The sequence below is a fragment of the Acinonyx jubatus genome, chromosome B4 (assembly GCF_027475565.1).
Source record: "Acinonyx jubatus isolate Ajub_Pintada_27869175 chromosome B4, VMU_Ajub_asm_v1.0, whole genome shotgun sequence".
NCBI classification, from domain to species: domain Eukaryota; kingdom Metazoa; phylum Chordata; class Mammalia; order Carnivora; family Felidae; genus Acinonyx; species Acinonyx jubatus.
Window position 1 is genome coordinate 78179946 of NC_069387.1, and position 18373 is coordinate 78198318.

The following is an 18373-nucleotide window of genomic DNA, read 5'->3' on the forward strand; positions in this document are numbered from 1 at the left end:
AGTGGAGGGCTCTGCTCCTCCCAGAAGGCGGTGCTGCCTGGCAGGACAAACCACGCGGAGAGTTGTGGGTCGGATAGCTCCCCTCCCGATGGAGACTGATGGAGTCAGGTGGGCGGGGGACTCCATGTCCCAGCATGCCCCGCGGCGGGCCCGACCGGCCGCGACTCGGGGCTTGGCCCCGGCCCTAGCTCGTCGGCTGTGTATTGGGGCGCGTGGAGGCTGCAGTCACGGTGGCGCCCGCGGGGACGGAGGTGGGAATGAGTGAAGAGGAGCAGGGCTCCGGCACTACCACGGGCTGCGGGCTGCCCAGGTGAGCCGCCTCGTACCGATCCCTGCCGGGCGAAAAGCGTGGCGCGGTGCGGAGGAGTTAGCGGCGCGGCCCCAGCATGCACCTGGCCTGAGGGTTGTTCCCGGCAAGCACTGGGGTAGTGGGCCGTGGTTCCCGGCATGCATCCCGGCAGTGGCCACTGCCTCCTGCTCTAAATAGTTTGGGTTGGCCCGGTTCCCAGACTGCACTTGGGGCACTGGGCTTTAATGCCCCCGACCTTCAGTGCATTTGGTGGGTACCGGGTCCCTGGCCTGCACTGTGTCAGGGGACATGCACTTGCGACCTGCACTGGGGTACAGGATCCTCTTCCCTAACCGAGACAGGAACAGTGCATTCCCCGCTTGCTCTGGGGGCAGTGGACCCTGCTTTCCCAGCCTGCATCTCTACTCCACATTGAATCCAGCTAGTGTTTGCTGTACTGTCCGGGGTCCCCTGGACCCTATGTCCCCCATGGTGTGCCTGGGTTTGATAGTGCTTGGCCAGGTGGGTGCAGAGTTGGAGGTGTGATGAGGGTCTGTGCCTCCCGCCTCCCTCAGTATAGAGCAAATGCTGGCAGCCAACCCGGGCAAGACCCCGATCAGCCTTCTGCAGGAGTATGGGACCAGAATAGGGAAGACGCCCGTGTACGACCTTCTCAAAGCCGAGGGCCAAGCCCACCAGCCTAATTTCACCTTCCGGGTCACCGTTGGCGACACCAGCTGCACTGGTGAGGAAGGCTTGGGCAGCCTGGCTGGGGTGTGCATTCACAGGGCCCTACTGGCTTTGTTTCTTGGAGTCTCTTCCCAGTCGTCTTCTCTGAGGCCAGTGAGGGAAGGAGAGATTTCAGGGGAAAAGCCACTGACTGGATTGGGAAAACGGGTCTGTGAGGAGGTGGGTAGGACTTGGGAGAGTTGGAGGAGCAAGCAGGACGGCCACAGTGCTCTGGCAGATTGACATCATCCTAGAGGAGAAGGGGGAGATAAACCCAAGTCTCAGTGAAGTATTTGGGGGAGTATGTGTCGGCTGCACTGGTCTCTGTTCCAGGTGCTTGACCAAATTCCCAGTTAATCTTAAACCAGTCTAATCCAGTGACCTAGATGGTAGTATCCTCATGTTGAATATGAGGAAAGTGAGACCCGGAGAGATGCAACGACTCGTGCAAGGTCCCATGCCTCGTAAGTGGCAGAGCCAGGCCTTGACTCTAGAGCCTACCCTCTTTCTACCTTTGCAGTCGTCTATCTGTATTGAGAGAAAAGAAAGTGCTTCCCAGGGGAAAGTAAGGCAGGGAAAGAATCCGCACCCCAAGGTGTGTGAACTCAGGAGCAGTTTATGTCCGGCATGACTTGATTTGGGGAGCTCCTGGGAAGATAAAAGCCCTTCCTTCCAGCAGCTAGTGTAACGCTTCCAGTCTTGGGCAGGGGCACCTGGTGAGTGGGGCTTGGTTGACTCCCTCCAGTTGTGAGGAGAGAGGCTGTGGGATGCTGGTTTTTCTTCTGTCCTCCCAGTGACGTCCAGTATTGCCCACGCCCCTCTCCCAGGTCAGGGCCCCAGCAAGAAGGCAGCCAAGCACAAGGCAGCTGAGGTGGCCCTCAAACACCTCAAAGGGGGGAGCATGCTGGAGCCGGCCCTGGAGGACAGCAGGTGAGGGAGGAACAGCCAAGGCTTCCTAGAGGCCCTGCCAGGAACGCAGGCCCCTGTGCGGCCACCTCCTCTGCCCAGTAGGGCTGGCCTGGTGACACTTAGCCGCCTCAACCTGGGCCTCTCCCTGAGAGTGTCCTCTGGACGAGCTGGATGCTTCCAGGGCTCCTGCTGCTGTGAAGGATCCTTGGGGGGGAATGTCAAAGGGCTGTGGCTGTGGTTTGGGCCCAGGCTCGGGAGGGTGCGGGGCGGAGGCCGAGGCTAGAGGGGCCACTCCCCAGCACGCCTCCTCTGTCTAGCACGTTGTCCCTCCTTCCTCCACACGTTCATTGGAGTTTGTAGCCTCCGTGTTTCTTGAGTAGGAAGAGACCCTCCTTCCCCTTCTCTCAGTCTTTTTGATCCAGTGTTTGGCAGCAAAGGATCGCTGGTGGTTAAGCTTCCCTGAGTCTTTGGCTGAAGTGGAAGAAGTTTTCTTAGGGGATGGGCAGGTCAGGAGGACCTGGGTCCCCACCCTCTACCCTCCCCCCCGCCCCCCCGCCCAACACATGGGTGTGAATCAAAGGCCCCCTTCCCCTCGGGAAGTTCTTTTTCTCCCCTAGACTCTTCACTGCCTGAGGACATTCCAGTTTTTACTGCTGCAGTGGCTGCGACTCCTGTTCCATCTGCTGTTCCAACCAGGTATCTTGTGTTTCCTGACTGCCTGAAGGGGGCGGGAGGGTGGGTGGGAAGGAAGGGGTCCTGGCTTTTGGTCCCCCAGCCTTTGGATTCAGGCTGGTCAGGCAGGAGCAAGTCTGAGAGTAAACAGGATGGAATAGTTGGGGACCAGCATTTGAAGAATTCGTACCAGCTGGTAAGCTCTTGGGACAGGAGGGAATTTATGATTTTTAAATAGCCACGTGGATGATATTTGGCCATGTCTGAGGGTCTTGCAGGCCCCATTTGCTTCTGAGTTGGTCACATGATGGTCCTGTGTGTGCGTCCTATCAGGTGCTTCCAGGGACTGGATATACAGCCCCTCTCCCACTGTCCCGGCAAGGTGATGATCTTTTGTTCCAGAAAAATCTCAGTGGGCCTGGGCCCTGGAAGAGACCTCACTTGGGTGGGAGGGGGAGGAAGCAGGCTGGATGTTTGGACAGACAGCTGCCTGCCGGGTGGGGTGTAGGGAAATGGTCATGGGGACGCCGAAGCAGGGCTTAGGACTCATGGGGAGCCGCAAAAGGGACAGCCCCAGCAGCTTTGGCCTGGACCCTTTTTCCTTCAGGAGCCCCCCCATGGAGGTGCAGCCCCCCGTCTCCCCTCAGCAGTCCGAGTGCAATCCTGTTGGCGCTCTGCAGGTGTGCCCCCATCCTCATTTCCCACGCATGCCTGTCTTCCCTTGAACCTGGGGCCATGAGGGACGGTCATGTGGGGCTCTTCCCCTGTTCTGAGGGCTTTTCCCACATCCTTTATTCCTCCTCTAACCTGGAACCTGAGGCTCCCAGGGGAGGAAGGAGAGGACGAGTCTTTTCTCACTCAGCCTTGCACACCCTTGTCTCTCCCTTCCAAGGAGCTGGTGGTGCAGAAAGGCTGGCGGTTGCCTGAGTACACGGTGACCCAAGAGTCTGGGCCGGCCCACCGCAAAGAGTTTACCATGACCTGCCGAGTGGAGCGTTTCGTTGAGATTGGTAACCGGGCGGAGGGGAGTTCTTACAGCTACTCCAGCCCCGGCCGCAGGCAGCTCCTAGCCTCTCTCTGCCAAAGCCCCGCTGTCCTGGCTGAGCCCCTGGCTCGGCTCCCTTCCTCCTGGCTTTTCCCTTGCACTCTGCCCTTTGCTCCCCTTCTGGCTGACCAGGTTCTCAGGTGCATGGCAGGTCCAGAGCTCCTCTTTCCAACTGACATCTGTGAGGGGACCCTCAACCTTCAAGTTTGAGCTGGGTGGAAAGCACTGGGTCTGTTGGGGATCATAATCCAGCAACCCTCTCCCCACACGCAGGCAGTGGCACTTCCAAAAAGCTGGCAAAGCGTAACGCGGCGGCCAAAATGCTGCTTCGAGTGCACACGGTGCCTCTGGATGCCCGGGATGGGAATGAGGCAGAGCCTGATGACGATCACTTCTCCATTGTGAGTGGTTTGTGCGGGCCAGGCACTGTGGTCCATCCTCCATGCCAGGCAGGGCCCTGGGGACATGGGCCTGTCGCTCAGGAGTGAGCCTCTTCAGGTCCCAGGCCTGCTTCTCCCCATTTTCCTACCAGACCCAGAGTTCCTTGGGCCCCCTCTCAGCCTCAGCTACAGGCCTGCCTGGTGAGTGCTGTGGGGAGCTGACCCGGGGCAGGGGCCCTGCAGCCTGCTGTTACTGGCATGAGGAAGGCTGCCTGGACCCCTGGTCCAGAGTCTAGTAGTTAGAGGGGCCAACTCGGGGAAGGCAAGCTGGATGAAGCATTCATTCTGTGGGCTTTTCCCTCCTTGGCATTGAACGTTCGGTGCCTGGGCCTCAGCTCGTGGTTGCATCTTTCTCACTGTCCCCATCTTGTCAGGGTGTGGGCTCCCGCCTGGATGGACTTCGGAACCGGGGCCCCGGCTGCACCTGGGATTCTCTGCGAAATTCAGTGGGAGAGAAGATCCTGTCCCTCCGCAGCTGCTCCCTGGGCGCCTTAGGTGCTCTGGGCCCTGCCTGCTGCAGTGTCCTCAGTGAGCTCTCTGAGGAGCAGGCCTTCCATGTCAGCTATCTGGATATTGGTATGGCTAGTGGGGAGGCCGGGGATGGTGGGGACTGAAGCAGAGCAAGTACAGATGGGCCGACGGGGGTGGGGGAGGGCATGATGGTGATGTGGATGTACCCCTCCCGGCTCTGCCTTCCCACCCAACCACGCCTCCCTCCTCTCTTTTGCTCTCCAGAGGAACTGAGCCTGAGTGGGCTCTGCCAGTGCCTGGTGGAGCTGTCCACACAGCCGGCTACCGTGTGTCACGGCTCTGCAGCGACCAGGGAGGCAGCCCGCGGTGAGGCTGCCTGCCGTGCCCTGCAGTACCTCAAGATCATGGCGGGCAGCAAATAAAGCCCCAGCCGGACTCACGGATGTGCACCCCTGCTCCCTGCCCTTCTTGCCCCCAGCCTATGTGTCTGCTCAGCTCTGGTACCCCTGGAGGTGCCGTCTCTACCTCTGACACAGACTGCCTGCCTGCAGGCTCAGGACACAGGGCCAGGAGCCAGGGACCCCAGGGCCTTGGCTGGCTCAAGATCTGGCCTCCTGTCACTGGTGGTGACGAGTGGGAATGAAATCAGGGGGCTCTCCTCTAGAGCCCAGAATAAACGCGCTGCCTCTTGGATTCTTACGTCTGCTCTGGTTTCTCTGACTGGTACTGACGACAAAGGAGGTTAGCACCAGAATTGCCTCCCCTGTTGTGCCTCCCCACCTGGTTCCCCACACGTCCCCACACTTACCTTTCTAGTGGCAGGAGGCTAGGTACAGTGACCTCCGGGGGCCCCACCGCCTGTGCTCCTGCGGCGCTCGGGTTTTGTGGAGATGGAGGGGGCCGAGGTTCTGGTCCCAGGGCTCTCCCCCAGCCCTTTGAAGTCTCATACAGGCAGACACATGGATTCAGAAGCTGGACAGCTTTATTTGCGGGGTGCGGGGGGGAGTGGGGGGGGGTAAGGGAGATGCGGCACTTTCAGTTGTGAGCCTTGCACGCAAACATATCAAGGGATGATGTGTCACTTCTTCCCAAAGCGCTGAGGGGCAGCCAGGCTCCAGAACGGGGCGCTGAGCTCCTCCCCGGCACGGGGACCCAACTGCTCGCTGCTCCAGGAGCCCCGGGTGTTTCTGCCAAACCTTAGAAGAGATCCATCCTCAGCTGTAGGTCCTTTCAGCCCCTCCCAGATCGCCCCCTGCCCCTTTCCTGTCCCTCTGGCCCCTGCCTTGCCCAGTGTCCCTCTCAGACTCACCTCTGGGGCTGAAACCGAAAGGCTGAGCTTCGGCCGGGTCTCTGCATGGCCTGGAGCAGGGAGTGCAGGAATGACCCAGGGGTCTGGGCCTCCTGCAGCGGGCAGGGCCTGCTGTCTTCCTCCTGTGGTACAGGGCCATCGGGGAAGGAAGATGGGCAAAGGCCTTGGACGTTTAGGTCACCAGGCAAAGGGAAGCTGAGGAGCCATTTCCTCAGATATGAGGACCCAGTGAAGACACTGGCAGCCCGAGTATCTGAACTTGGAGCTCAAGCCTCCCGCTGAGACAGAAAAATGGTGACATGGAGAGGGGGTGGTAACTTACCACGAAGGTCTGCCGTCCTTCGTCTTGGCCCCCTGGTCCTTCAGCACAGCCCCAGTCTGTTAGCAGCAGCACCAGCAGCAGCACCGCTGCCCGCCTGGAATCCATCCTGCCATCTGCCCTCCTGCGGCTATACCCGCCTCTTATACCTGCTGTGCTCCGGCCCCCACCCCACAGCAGCCTGAGGGGGGATCTAGAGCAGGCAATGGAAACGCACGGCTCCATTAGGAGCCGCCTGGGACCCCCTCCCATGGCACCCCCGGGACTTCCTGCTCCCAGCCTCCGGCCCCCAACCCCTAAGCCTGGAGTTAGAGACTTTATTAGATGCATAAATCCTGTCTCCAGAGCTCAAGAAGCATCATTAATTGCAGATGTGTTGTCAGAGCCAGGCCCTGGGGGGCCTTCAAGAACCCCCGATTTCTCAATAGGTTGGAGAGCGCCAATTGATCACCTCCTCTTTCCTTCCTTAGAGAATAAAAGCATAGAGGAAGTCTTCTAAAGAAGGGCTAGGCATTATGTCCCGGGACAGAGGGAGGAACTAAGAGCCAGGGTTAGAATTAGCCAGAATGACTAATTCAGGAGCCTGATCCTTGCCGTGACTGTGGCTGCAGCTGGGGTCATCCAGACCATTCACACCCTTGCCTACATGGCTCTTGGGAGGGTTGAAAATGGGATCACTATTCTGAGATTTGCTTGTGGACAGAAAAGTGGGATACAGAAGGAGACTACAAGGTTTCAGAGCCCACACAGTGGGGATTGCTTCAAATCTCTGTAGACTGATCCTGTCTTCACACTAGAGAGCGCTGCTTAGGACCCACCTCACCTGGGCTTCTGGAGCCATCCTCTGCAGTGAGGCACTGCTGCCACCCTGTGGCCACAGCTCCGCACTGTCAAGTCTGCTCATTTCCTTTTTCTGCTCTTTGAAGGGTGGTGGTTGGGGGGGGGAGGGGGGGAGGGGGAGATGGAGGTTCCTAAGCCTGATTCTAAGGAGTCACAGAAAGGCAGGGGCAGGAAACTGGGGTTGGAATATGGCTCTGTTCACCTCCTACTAGTCACCCCAGCCTCTGCCTGGCTCTGACCTGTTGGAGCAGGTGACAGGAATTCTGCCTTAGGAAAAAATCAGTTGCTCTCAGGAAGGGGGTCCTTCAAAGTCATCTGATAGAGTTTCCCTTCTGATCCTAGAATCCCTTCCTCAACTCCCCCTGTCCCCGCCCCGTGTGGCTCTCTAGCCTGTGCTGGAGAGGTGCCATGAAGTAAAGAGTCTGTGGATCAGTCTTGGGCAAGCCATCTCTCAAAACCCACAGTCTCCTCACCGAAAAACATGGCAACGTTAAAAGGAACTACTTTTGAAGGGTGCCTGGGTGGTTGAGTTGGTTAAGCGTCTGACTTTGGCTCAGGTTATGATCTCGTGGTCCATGAGTTCAAGTCCCACGTCGGGCTTTGTGCTGACAGCTCGGAGCCTGGGGCCTGCTTCGGAGTCTGTGTCTCTCTCTCTCTGCCCCTCCCCCACTCACTCTTTCTCTCAAAAATAAATAAACATTAAAAAAAAATGGGGCACCTGGGTGGCTCAGTCGGTTGAACATCTGACTTTGGCTCAGGTCATGATCTCAGTTTGTGAGTTCAAGCCCCACATTGGGCTCTGTGCGGACAGCTCACAGCCTGGAGCCTGTTTTGGATTCTGTGTCTCCCTCTCTCTCTGCCCCTCCCCAGCTCGTGCTTTCTCTTTCTCTCTCTCAAAATAAATATTGAAAAAAAAATTAAAAATTTTTAAGAAATAAAAGAAAGTACTTTCCAGGGTGAGCATTATTTGAGATACTTTTTGTAATCCATTTGGCACAGGATCTGGCACAGAGCAAGTGTCCTCGAAACGTTAGCAGTGGTGATCCTTGTAGAGTCCCAGTGAATTTTCCATCTCCTGAGACAGTGGTGGGGCAGACTTATCCATGTGCCATGCTGGCTTCCGTCTCCTGTGGCCTCCACCAGGGGTCTCAGTGTGCCCCACTAAGTCACATACTGTTGCACATCTTCCATGTGTGCAAGCCTTTCACGTATTTGATTCTTCCACTCTATTTTTTGTTAAGGGGACCTCCCTCTTTTAGCAAGCCATCTAGCAACCAATCTATAACTTTGGATAGGTAGAATAGAGCAGGTTTTGATCTGCATGTTCGAGATACTAGGTTTCTATTAATGCGGCCTCCCTCTGTAAGCTTAGTCTCACAGTTGGTCCCAAGCACAGAACCTGACACTCATCATCATCACATCTTGGAATGTCACCGCTTCTTAGAAGGGAGGAGTATCCAGTCCACGAGCAGGTGGTTTTTCTGTGGGAAATGGATCCTATACCACATCAAGGCCTCTGTCTGTTCTTACCTAACAGAAGTCCAGAGGGGCAGCGTTGTGAGGGTGTGTGAACCACTGCAGAGTGGCTCTGGGGTCAGACAGAGCCATTGTAATGCCAGCACGTGCACGTCACCGTGGGCCTTGAGCAAATGTCAACCTAAACCTCAGTTCATCTTAAATGAGGCATTACCAAGGGGTTGTTGTGAACAGAAAATGACTTAATGAATGCAATGCATCTAGTGTTACACCCAGCACAGAGCAGCCAGTAAGTGTTTGCTACCCTGATTCTCCTAGTGTCTCTGATCATCAATTACAAGTGGATCTGAGCTGAGGCTCAATTCAGAAAAGGTCAGGTCTAGCTAACTTCCTATGTCCAGGATGGAGATAGCTATCTTCTTTGGTACGAACAGACATATTGCTGGTTCAGATCCAGACCACTGCAATAAAGTATCGCAATGAGGCAAATCAAATGAATTTTTGTTTCCCAGTGCCCGTAAAAGTTATGTTTACACTATGCTATCGTCTATTAAGTGTGCAAATGTCTAAAAAAATCATGTCCATACCTTAAATTTAAAATATTCCTGGGGCACCAGTGTGGCTCAGTTGGTCAAGCATCTGACTCTTGATTTCAGCTCAGGTCATGATCTCAGAGTTCATGAGATCTAGCTCTGTCTCCGGCTCTGTGCTGACAGCGTGGAGCCTACTTGGGATTCTCTCTTAAAATAAATAAGTAAAACTTAAAACAAAGTTAAGATATTGCTAAAAAAATGCTAACAATCATCTGAGCTTTTTAGCGAATGGTAATTTTTTTTTTCCTTAAGTAAGCTCTACACCCAACGTGGGGCTTGAACTCAGGACCCTGAGTCCTGAGACTCAGGGACCCTGAGATCAAGAGCCAGTGCTGCACCTACTGAGCCAGCTAGGCCCCCTGCAAGCTGTAATCTTTTTGCTGGTACAGGACCTGGCCTTGATGGTGATCACTGCTGACTGATCAGGTTGGTGACTGCTAAAGGGTGGGGGTGGCTGTGGCATGGCAATTTCTTAAAATAAGACAATGAAGTTTGCCGCATCGATTAGCTCTTCCTTCCATGAATGATTTCTCAGTAGTGTGTGATGCTCTTTGATAGCACTTTACCCACAGAATTTTAAAAATTAGAGTCAAACCTCTCAAATTCAACCACTGCTTTATCAACTATGTTTCCGTAATATTCTCATAATCTTTTTTTTTTTTTGAAGATTTTAATTTTAAGTAATCTTTACACCCAACATGGAGCTCGAACTCATAATCCCGAGATCAAGAGTCACCTGCTCCACCAACCGGTACTCCAGCCAGACACCCCTGTAACATCCTACCACAAATATCACATCCTTGGGTAGGCTCAAACCGTCAACCTTTGGGTTAACAGCCGGACGAGCTAACTGGCCGTGCTACAGAGATCCGCCCTGTAATATTCTAAATCCTTTGTCATTCCTAGTCTTGACAGCGCCTTCACCAGGAGAATCTGTCTCAAGAAACCACTTTCTGTGCTCCTCTGTAAGCAGCAGCTCCTCTGTTCAGCTTGGATCATGGGGTTACACCAATGCAGTCCCATCTTCAGGTTCCACTTCTAAGTCTAGTTCTCTGCTACTATCTCCCCCACATCTGCACGTACTTCCTCCACTGGGATCCTGTACCTTCAATTTGTAAAAAACAAAACAAAAAATCCCCACCCTCTGCAAAGTGCAACAGAACAAGATACGCCTGCAGCTGGGATGGGTTAATTCTCCCAACTTGGGAAAGTGCCCTCCCTTCAGTCCCAGGTCTTCCAAAGCCTCACGATCTTGGCAGCTTTGGTATTTGGATTTCAGCAACTTATTTTCTCACCTTCTCTGGAAACCCATGCGCTCCCGAGCACAACACAGTGAAGACCACCACTGCCTTTCCCACTCTCCTGCAGAGACTCAGGCTTCCTACTTGCATCAGTTATACCAAACACCAACCACAAACAGCTTGTAAGTCACTTCTCTTCTACCTGGAAGCCCTCAGAGGCACCTGCTATCTCCTGGTCAAGTTCTGTAGCCTGGCTCCCTCTTCCTCATTTGTGCTAATTATCTAAGGGTACATAAACATGAGCAATTACTAGTGACTGCCCTGCCCCTTGCCAGTTCCTGGCCATTATCTGTTTTTCTTGTGAACTCTTACCTGCTTTTAAATAAGCTCCACCCCTCACTTCCAGATCGACCTCTTCCCCACATCTTTAACTCCTGTGTGTGTGTTTGTGTGTGCACTCCCCTAGTCATGCTGGAAACTTTCTGAGAGTAGGGCTTGCTTTTGTTTTTTATTGTTGGGAGGAAGGTGGGGAAAAACACTGAAAGATAAGAGGCCACTTGCCTTCAGACACCCGACCATTCCCCATCCACATAAAGCACACAAGTTCTACAGCGAAGGCTCCCATAATGTGGAGGCCCTTGTGCCCGTGGCAGTGCACAGATGTGAGCCCCTGTCTCTACGCCTTCTTTTGTCTTTATGTAATTGATATAAACCACCTACCTTCTCTAGGCTGTGTCTTCCCTGCATCAAAAGGAGGGATAAGAATCCCTGCTCCTTCTGTCCTAAAAGACGGGAGAGTGAGGAAAAGCACAGACATGAAAGCCCAAGGAGTTCCCAGAGAATAGTGGCCAATGAGACTTGTAGATCAGAGTACCGAAGCATTAGACATAACAGTGGTTCTCTTCGATAGTTTAATGTTATATTTGCAGCATAAATAAGGCACAATATATGTCAGGGCAAGGGGGAGCAGGAGAAGGCATGGCTGGGGGGAGAACTGCTGGGTGGTAAGGGGCGGGGGATGGAAGAAGGCACGGTTAGGGAGAACAGAGCGAAGCCTCTGTCTCAGCCCCGTCCTGGGAGATCGTGAGAGCCTGCTCACAGGGATCATGCCGAGTCGGGTGGCAGGGAAAGGGAGAAGACGGTTTTGTAACAGAACAGCCCGTAGCACTGCATCCTCCCACCTGTCAAAGTCCGCCACTGGGGACTGGGGAGACCCAGACCCAGAGTCGAGCTCCTTGACGGGACGGAGAGGGGCTGCTACGTGTCAAAGGTACACAGATGAACAGAGATATAACCATAGATACACACCACTTTCTTTCAACAGACACTATGTCAGGAGGCTACAGCCTCCACGGTTGGGGCTGGAGGCTCATCTCCCTGCTGGAAAGGGGTGTGTGTGTGTGTGTGTGTGTGTGTGTGTGTTACAGGACAGCTAGAGCTCCAGCCCATCCTTCCCGTAACAAAGACTGTGGAGTGACCAGTTTGCAAGGGAATATGCGACAATTCCTGTCCAGACCAAGGCAGGACAGGTTTTAGGAAGAAGTAGAAGGAACTCAAACCTAGATTTTGAGATGAATGACGTGGTTGTTGTTTTAATGGGGGTGGAGGGAGGTACTGGAGGAAGTGGAAATATGTGTTAGTGCTAAGGCAGAGGATGGTACTTAAAATATCCCTGACACCCTACAAGGATTTTCCAGCTTGCCCCTAAGGCAATGGTTCTCACACTTTAGTGTGCGTTAGAATCACGTGGAGTGCTTGTTAGAGCCCAGCCCAGTTCAGTTTCCCATTCAATAGGTCTGTGGTGGGGCCCGAATGTGCATTTCTAACAAGCTCCCAGATACTGGTGCTGCTGCTGCTACTGAGCCTGGACCACATCCTGAGAACCACCGCCCTAAGGGAAGGTCAATGAAACTAGTGCTCATAGCCATTTCTTACAGCTAAAACATCACCCACCAGTAGCTAATGTTGATGATAGCTCTGTGCTACCAGCCCCCCATTAAAAAAATAAAATAAACCCTAGCAGCTGCAATACAAACCTGCATCTACAAAGGACACAGCTGCCTTAGCCTGCCTTATTCTCCCCAGCCTTTTCTCATTCTGGGGGTAGGACTTTACCCCAAGGAGAGACAGATGAACTGGTAATGGGGTGGGAATAGTGGCCAGTAGCCACTTAACGCTCATTCCTGCTGGGTCACCACTCTGAGGTGAGTGGGTGGGGATTTATGTCTGTGTGTACATGCATGTATGCGAACACAGAGAGAAATCAGGTTTATACAGTGAGGGGGATGATTAAAGTTGTGGGGGGCTGAAGCAGGATGGGGAATCCTCTAATCTGCCTTGGGGTCCTCACCTGTCCCATTCCCCCCTCCACCCCTGTCAAACAAAAGTCTAAAGAAAGCGGAAAGAGCATTATCAACAAAGGCATATGTGATATAACTAGAAGGACTGGATTCTAAACGGACTGGTTATGAAATTAAAAAAAAAAAAAGAATACATTTCCTTCCTGTGTATACAATGTACAATATTAATGAAAAATAATGATTTGGGGATGGCAAGGAAGTCATGAAAGAAAGGGGGGACTCTCAGGGGAAGGGGGCTGTCGCAGGGCTAGCACCTTTAAAGGAGCCTCTCAGTGTAGAGCAGGGGAGCCTTAGAAACCAGAGGAGGAGTATTTTGGTGTCTGCTTGGTGGTTCAGGCTGTAGACAGGGCATGGTTATGGTTAAGTACCCCGTCAACCAGGATGGGTAGTGCTGGAGGGCAGTGAATCAGGAAAAGAGTTAAGAATGGCAGAACAGGCGTAGGGAAGGCAGCAAGGTGAGTGAGGTTAGGTCGTCTCCTATTTACCACTACCAAGAGTAGAGGGTCTAGTGCTTAGGACCATGGAGAGGAGTGGAGGCTTGAAGGAAGCCAGATTTGGGGTGTACAACCAACAGGGGAAGAGCAAGTAAAGGAGGGCCTACTTTTTCCCTCTCCAGCAGTGAGGGAAGTTTTCTCAGGCTTTGCAACTCTGAGCAAGCCTTCTTTTAAAGGAATAGGGCAAAAGTCTGCAGACCTGAAGACCTGGTCTGGTACCTTTCTCTATGGCCTTGGTTATCTATCAGCTGTGTCTCCGGAATGAGGTGGGAGGCCTGAATCTTGTGTTTGCTTAGAGTCCCAAGGCATCCACACTCTCAGCTCCTCTCACAAAGTATCCTCCCTTGGGCCCCTAGAAAGGCCACGGTCATTAAGAAGGGAGAAGTGACGCCCTCCATGACGCTTGGTTCTGGTCCAGATGAGTCTGGAAAGCAAAGGCCAAGGGAGAGTGGCCACACGGCTGGCAGCAATAACAAGTGAGTATCAGTGACATTCCCCTTAACTATGAGAGAGTCTCAGGATAACCAACTGCCCTGCTTTCTCAGTGAGGCCAAGGACCAGCTAAAGAGCTATCTGGAGGGTTCTGTCCTGTCCCTTCCTACTGCTTCACCAGTAAGGTTCTGGCAATCCCCTCATTTAGGCCCCAATAAGAACTTCCCACCGATGACAATGAGGTAAGGGCTCGAGGGAAGGAGACATGGGGACTAAGAGACCCTCTAAATAAACTAGCTGTCCTACATGGGGACAGACGGGTACGACTCAAACTTCCTCCACAGCCAAACAGTGAGGCAGGGCACGTATGCAGTGACAAACGGATTCTTAACTTGAAAAACACTAGAATGAAGGGGGAAGAAAAATAGTCCAGGGTCTTGTGAAGGCTCCTTAGGAGCCATAAACTCACTCAAGCTTTAGGGCAAGGCTGCTGGTGGGAAATCAAGATGATAAAAAATGAAACACAACTAAAGCAGAAGAAAGTCCCAGGGAGCAGCCATCAAAAGGAAAAGTCCTGAGTACAAGTTACGGCTGTGAACTGTGGAAGGCAAGTGCAGTCCCTGGAGGTGGGGACTTGTATCCCGACCATCTGCCAGGCCATTTGCTAGTCTGAGTCACCTCGGGGGCTGTTCCTGTTGGGTCCCGGGTGGTAGAGGATGAGAAAACTGTGTTTTCTCTTCCTTCTCTTTACCAGGTGTGTCGTGTTCAGCACTGGTTCTGAAAAGCAAGAGGGGAAAGGAAAAACAAACGCAGCAGAACAAGTCACCTGACTGGCTCACCAGTACAGCACTCTGGGAAGACGGGAATCTCGTAGCTTGGATTTCCTCATTCCCCCATGACAGCCAATTCTGGGAAACAAACTAAGGAAGGAAGCTGGCAGTTATTTTGCACGTATGTTTAAGATGGAGGTAGGAGAGAGGGAGAAAAGGGCATTCTTGGCTTGGGCAGATGGCAGAAGGTGGCTCTGGGACAATTGGAAGGGATTCATACTGACAGGCTATTAAAGCTGACCTATCTATCCACAGGCCTCTGGCTTTGGATCACTTCCTGTGGCCCTGGTAGAAATTGCATAGTTCAGAGCCAAAGGAAGATCAGAAGTCTTAATGGGGAAGAAAGAGGGACAAGAGGGATGAATTTCTCCCCCTGCAACCTAACGCCTCAAAGTAAGAATGGCTGAGAGCAATAGTCACCAATTTCCCCGGGCAGGCCAGACCTTCCCCAAGCAGGGCTGTTCTGCTGAGATCAGTACTGCACCTTCTCTCTCTTGCCTCTCCCCATGTTACCTGACCCTCGAGAAAACCCACTCAGGACCCTGGCTCTGATGTCTCAGAGTCCTGGGGCTGGGCCTTTGGGGATGCATTGCATCTAGGGGGCATCTAGTTCCAGGAGGCTGCATCGGAAGAAGCGAGACAGAGGCAGGACACAGACGGGGACAAAGAGGGAGATACAGGAGCGGACAGACGACCAAATGGAATATGTGTGCTTTGGCCAGTAAACTCTTGTAAAACATAAAGACTCAATTTAGTAACCTGATAGAATGAACTTTAAAACTATACTGTTCCTGCCTGCCCTAATGATAACTGCAGGAGGGTGGACTGGGGAGGCAGGGAATCAGCTAGTCACACTCGGGGCACTTTCCCTTTTCACTAACAAGCAAGAGCTAATAAGGCCACACAAGATGATCTTGCCAAGGCTTAGTGGGAGGTGGAAAAGGCCCCACCAGGAGACCGGGAAAACTCAAGACACAAAAAATGAGGTACCCAAATAGCTCTAGAAATAGTTGAAAAAGGATTAGAATTCTTGGGGTTTGTTTCTTTTTGCTTTGTTTTTGTTTTTGAGTGTTTTTTTGTTTTTGTTGTTTTTTTTTTTGGTGGCAGGTAGGGAGAAGGACTAAAGTTTATGGAAGAGCTGGAAAATACTGCTAATTCATGTATCAAAGGTAACTACATTCACCATAAGTGAATGTTTTAACTAGACTTCAGGAAGGGGAAAAGGGGATAAAATAAGCAGCTAATGGGAGACAAAGTCCTGAGCCTATGGGGTAGCTGAGGCGGGCCAGCGGGTGACCTGCCATCAACACTAGCCTCCCTCTACCTAGCAGGAGGTGGCATGCTGCTAAGGAACAGGAAGCCATGGCTTCATGGGAAGAGAGGCAACTGAGAAACCCAAAACCTAGAAGTGCCAAGGGTTAGTGTTAAGAGACAGGTACACATGCACAGGCTGGGGTGATTGTTCGGACCATCTGGAAAGGCCTTTGGCTGTAGGTACATCAGAAACTGCCCCCTTAGGGGATGATCTATGTGGCTCTGGGGCTGGGAGGCTCCTAGTACAGGTGTCAATGTACACGACCATGTGGCTGAAGAGAAAAGCCCCACATCTGTCCGTTACTCACAACACACAATCTTTCCCTCATACCGCCACGTCCAAGGCAGATGGAGGGGATAAGATGACATCTCTCTTGGCTCTCGGGTGGGCGAGCTCTGGCTAGGGACCTCTCCACCAGGGGAGGCATCATCTGCCCGCAGACTGGGACTGTGGGGTCATGATCACATGCGACTGTATCGGCATGCTCAGTTCTGTCCTTTGGCTGGCCATCTGAGTGAGAACCGAGGTGGCCACAGCTTCAGCTGCAGAGCGAACACTGAGGCCATTGCTGGGGGCTGTTGCTGAGCTGTGTTGAATCACAGGGGCTGGAGAACCCGTGGGCTCTGAGCTTTCCTTGGGGCTTTCTGCCAGGGAGGAAGGCAAAGAGCAGAGAGCAAGTGGTTAGAAAACAACATGGACAAACAAGCAGGACTACCTTGTGCCACAGTTCTAAAGGAGCCCAAAAGAAAAGGAAGCCCATCATTTCGGGAGGAAGCTTCCCAGAATCTTGGCTTCTAAGCCATGGAGGGGCTAGGAAATGGGAAGTTGTGAGATGGGCAGCAAGAACTAGGCCCACATTAATCTACCTATCCTAGTTAAGCAGACACCTCAACATGTTAATTACACCATCTGGCTTCTAGGTTACCCCTATTGGAACACTCTTCCTTTATCCATGTCTTTAAAGGTGCTTTAAAATAGATCGCTTGTTTTAGCTATCCTGATTAATTCCCACAAGAATTTAATTGTTCCATTATTTTTTATGTTCCTTTAGTAACCAGTTGCACCACAGGTGAGCCTGATAAATATCAAGCTGCACTCAGATGACGTTATGACCAGTCCTGGGCCAAGGTTCAGTTAATACAACAAACTACAAAGAGGCCTGTTGGACCCTCCTGACTATCAATTAGCTAGGCATTAATGACTTCAAACACGTATTATGAGCTATGCCACGTCACCTAAAGTGACGATAAACACAGAGCTGAGCTGCACACAGAGGTGACTCCATGTTGTTCTTCAGTCGAGTTTTACTAAACGTCACATAACCTCTACGGCTGCTTAAACAGAGATGTATGCAATAAATATGGGCAAACTAGTAAGAGTTGGTTGTATTTTTCATTGTCTGAGTCTTCTTTCAGGATTCAAATATAACCCCCTCTGTGGAGCCTTCTTTGTTGCACTCATGAAATTAACTATTTCGTCGCTTGGGCTTTCAGAGCGCACATTCATCTATTCCATCGATTCATCATTTTTATCAAGCATCCTGTGTGCCAGCACTGGGGTATATAATGAATAAACCAGGAGGCCTGTCCTCAGGAAGCTCCCACTCTAGCGGCCATGTGACTCGGTTAGCTGCACTTACCTTATTCACATGTTGACATGTTTATCTCCTCATAACTCTGAGTTTCTCAGAGGCGGAGACAGTGTGTCATTTATCCTTTGTTAAATACCTACCACGGTGTCTACACCACACAGCAGGAACTAAATACAGCTTTGGAAATAAGTAGTTTAATGGCTCAACTACCTCTTAAAAGTTCTTGCAAGGATTGAGTAGAAAACTTACTGTATATATATATTTTTCATACTGATGAATACTCAGTCCTTGCCTTCCTTACCCCATCAAAGAGGATCTGAAATAGTTGATCAATGAACTTGTTGAACCATTTTCTTACTATGGTTTCCAGAACACCACACCCACTACTCAGCTCATTTTCCTCCCACCTTGTTGGTGGCTCATTCTGCTTCATCTGTGGGTTTCTTCTCCTTTCTCTGACCTCTAAATGTTGGAAGTCCCCAGGGCTCGGTCCTGCAACTACTTTTCTCTCTCTGTCTGTGCTCTTTTGGTAACAGGAACATTTCATCCGGTTTTGTGGCTTTAAAAGCTAACTACATGCTGCTGACTCCCCAAGTTATATCTTCAGCCTTTCCTCTGAACTGCAGGACCACATAACCAGCTTCCACTTGACACCTCCATCCGCAAGCCTAGTCAGCTTCTTAAGCTCAGCTTGTCCAAATCTGAGCTCCAGATATGCTCCTAATCCATTTCTTTCTATACTTCCCTCTACTTCCAATTCATGGCAGCTCCATTCTGGCAGCTGCCCAGGCCAAAACTTTTGGTGCAATTTTTGATTCTTTTCACAAATACACCACTCCATCTGGCCCATTATCAAACTCTGTCGCTCTAACTCCAGAACACACCCTGAGTTCACCCTCTTCTCCCCACTTTCGCTACCACCGTCCTGGTCCAAGGCTCGGTCACCTCTTGCTCATAGGACTGCAACAGCCTCCTAAATGGACTGCCCGCTCCTGCCCGTGCGCTCCTGCACACTCCA

General features: G+C 52.2%; 3 protein-coding genes across 9 annotated transcripts in view; 1 reads left to right on the top strand and 2 right to left on the bottom strand.

The window, feature by feature from the left end:
• The first annotated feature begins 107 nt into the window (after positions 1-107).
• TARBP2 (TARBP2 subunit of RISC loading complex) lies at positions 108-5254 on the top strand. 3 transcript variants are annotated; one of them, XM_027036315.2, is made up of 9 exons: positions 108-310; positions 865-1034; positions 1846-1948; positions 2528-2623; positions 3207-3279; positions 3492-3609; positions 3918-4045; positions 4459-4660; positions 4820-5254. In XM_027036315.2, the coding sequence occupies exons 1-9, from the start codon at positions 258-260 to the stop codon at positions 4975-4977; spliced, it is 1101 nt and encodes a 366-aa protein (XP_026892116.1). In that variant the 5' UTR covers positions 108-257; the 3' UTR covers positions 4978-5254. The 3 variants fall into 3 exon arrangements, with proteins under 3 accessions (XP_026892116.1, XP_014936739.2, XP_026892117.1); XM_027036316.2 differs by lacking the exon at positions 108-310 and adding an exon at positions 401-559; XM_015081253.3 differs by lacking the exon at positions 1846-1948 and having other exon boundaries at positions 2545-2623.
• Positions 5255-5519: 265 nt separating this feature from the next.
• The window catches only part of NPFF (neuropeptide FF-amide peptide precursor), a 131842-nt gene continuing 118988 nt past the window's right edge, over positions 5520-18373 (bottom strand). Inside the window, exons 2-4 of one of the 2 annotated variants that reach the window (XM_053226317.1) lie at positions 6187-10708; positions 5865-5986; positions 5520-5751 (exon numbers count right to left, since the gene is read on the bottom strand). In XM_053226317.1, coding sequence (XP_053082292.1) covers positions 5634-5751; positions 5865-5986; positions 6187-6513 — 567 coding nt within the window. In that variant the 5' untranslated portion in view covers positions 6514-10708 and the 3' untranslated portion in view covers positions 5520-5633. Of the gene's footprint in view, positions 5752-5864; positions 5987-6186; positions 10710-18373 lie in introns of those variants that run through there. The other variant, XM_027036287.2, reaches the window with a different exon arrangement.
• Positions 10833-18373, bottom strand: part of LOC106983090 (cyclic AMP-dependent transcription factor ATF-7) — an 84329-nt gene continuing 76788 nt past the window's right edge. For 3 of the 4 annotated variants that reach the window (XM_027036285.2, XM_053226299.1, XM_027036288.2), the window contains one exon: positions 11231-16408. In XM_027036285.2, coding sequence (XP_026892086.1) covers positions 16191-16408 — 218 coding nt within the window. In that variant the 3' untranslated portion in view covers positions 11231-16190. Of the gene's footprint in view, positions 11116-11230; positions 16409-18373 lie in introns of those variants that run through there. The other variant, XM_027036282.2, reaches the window with a different exon arrangement.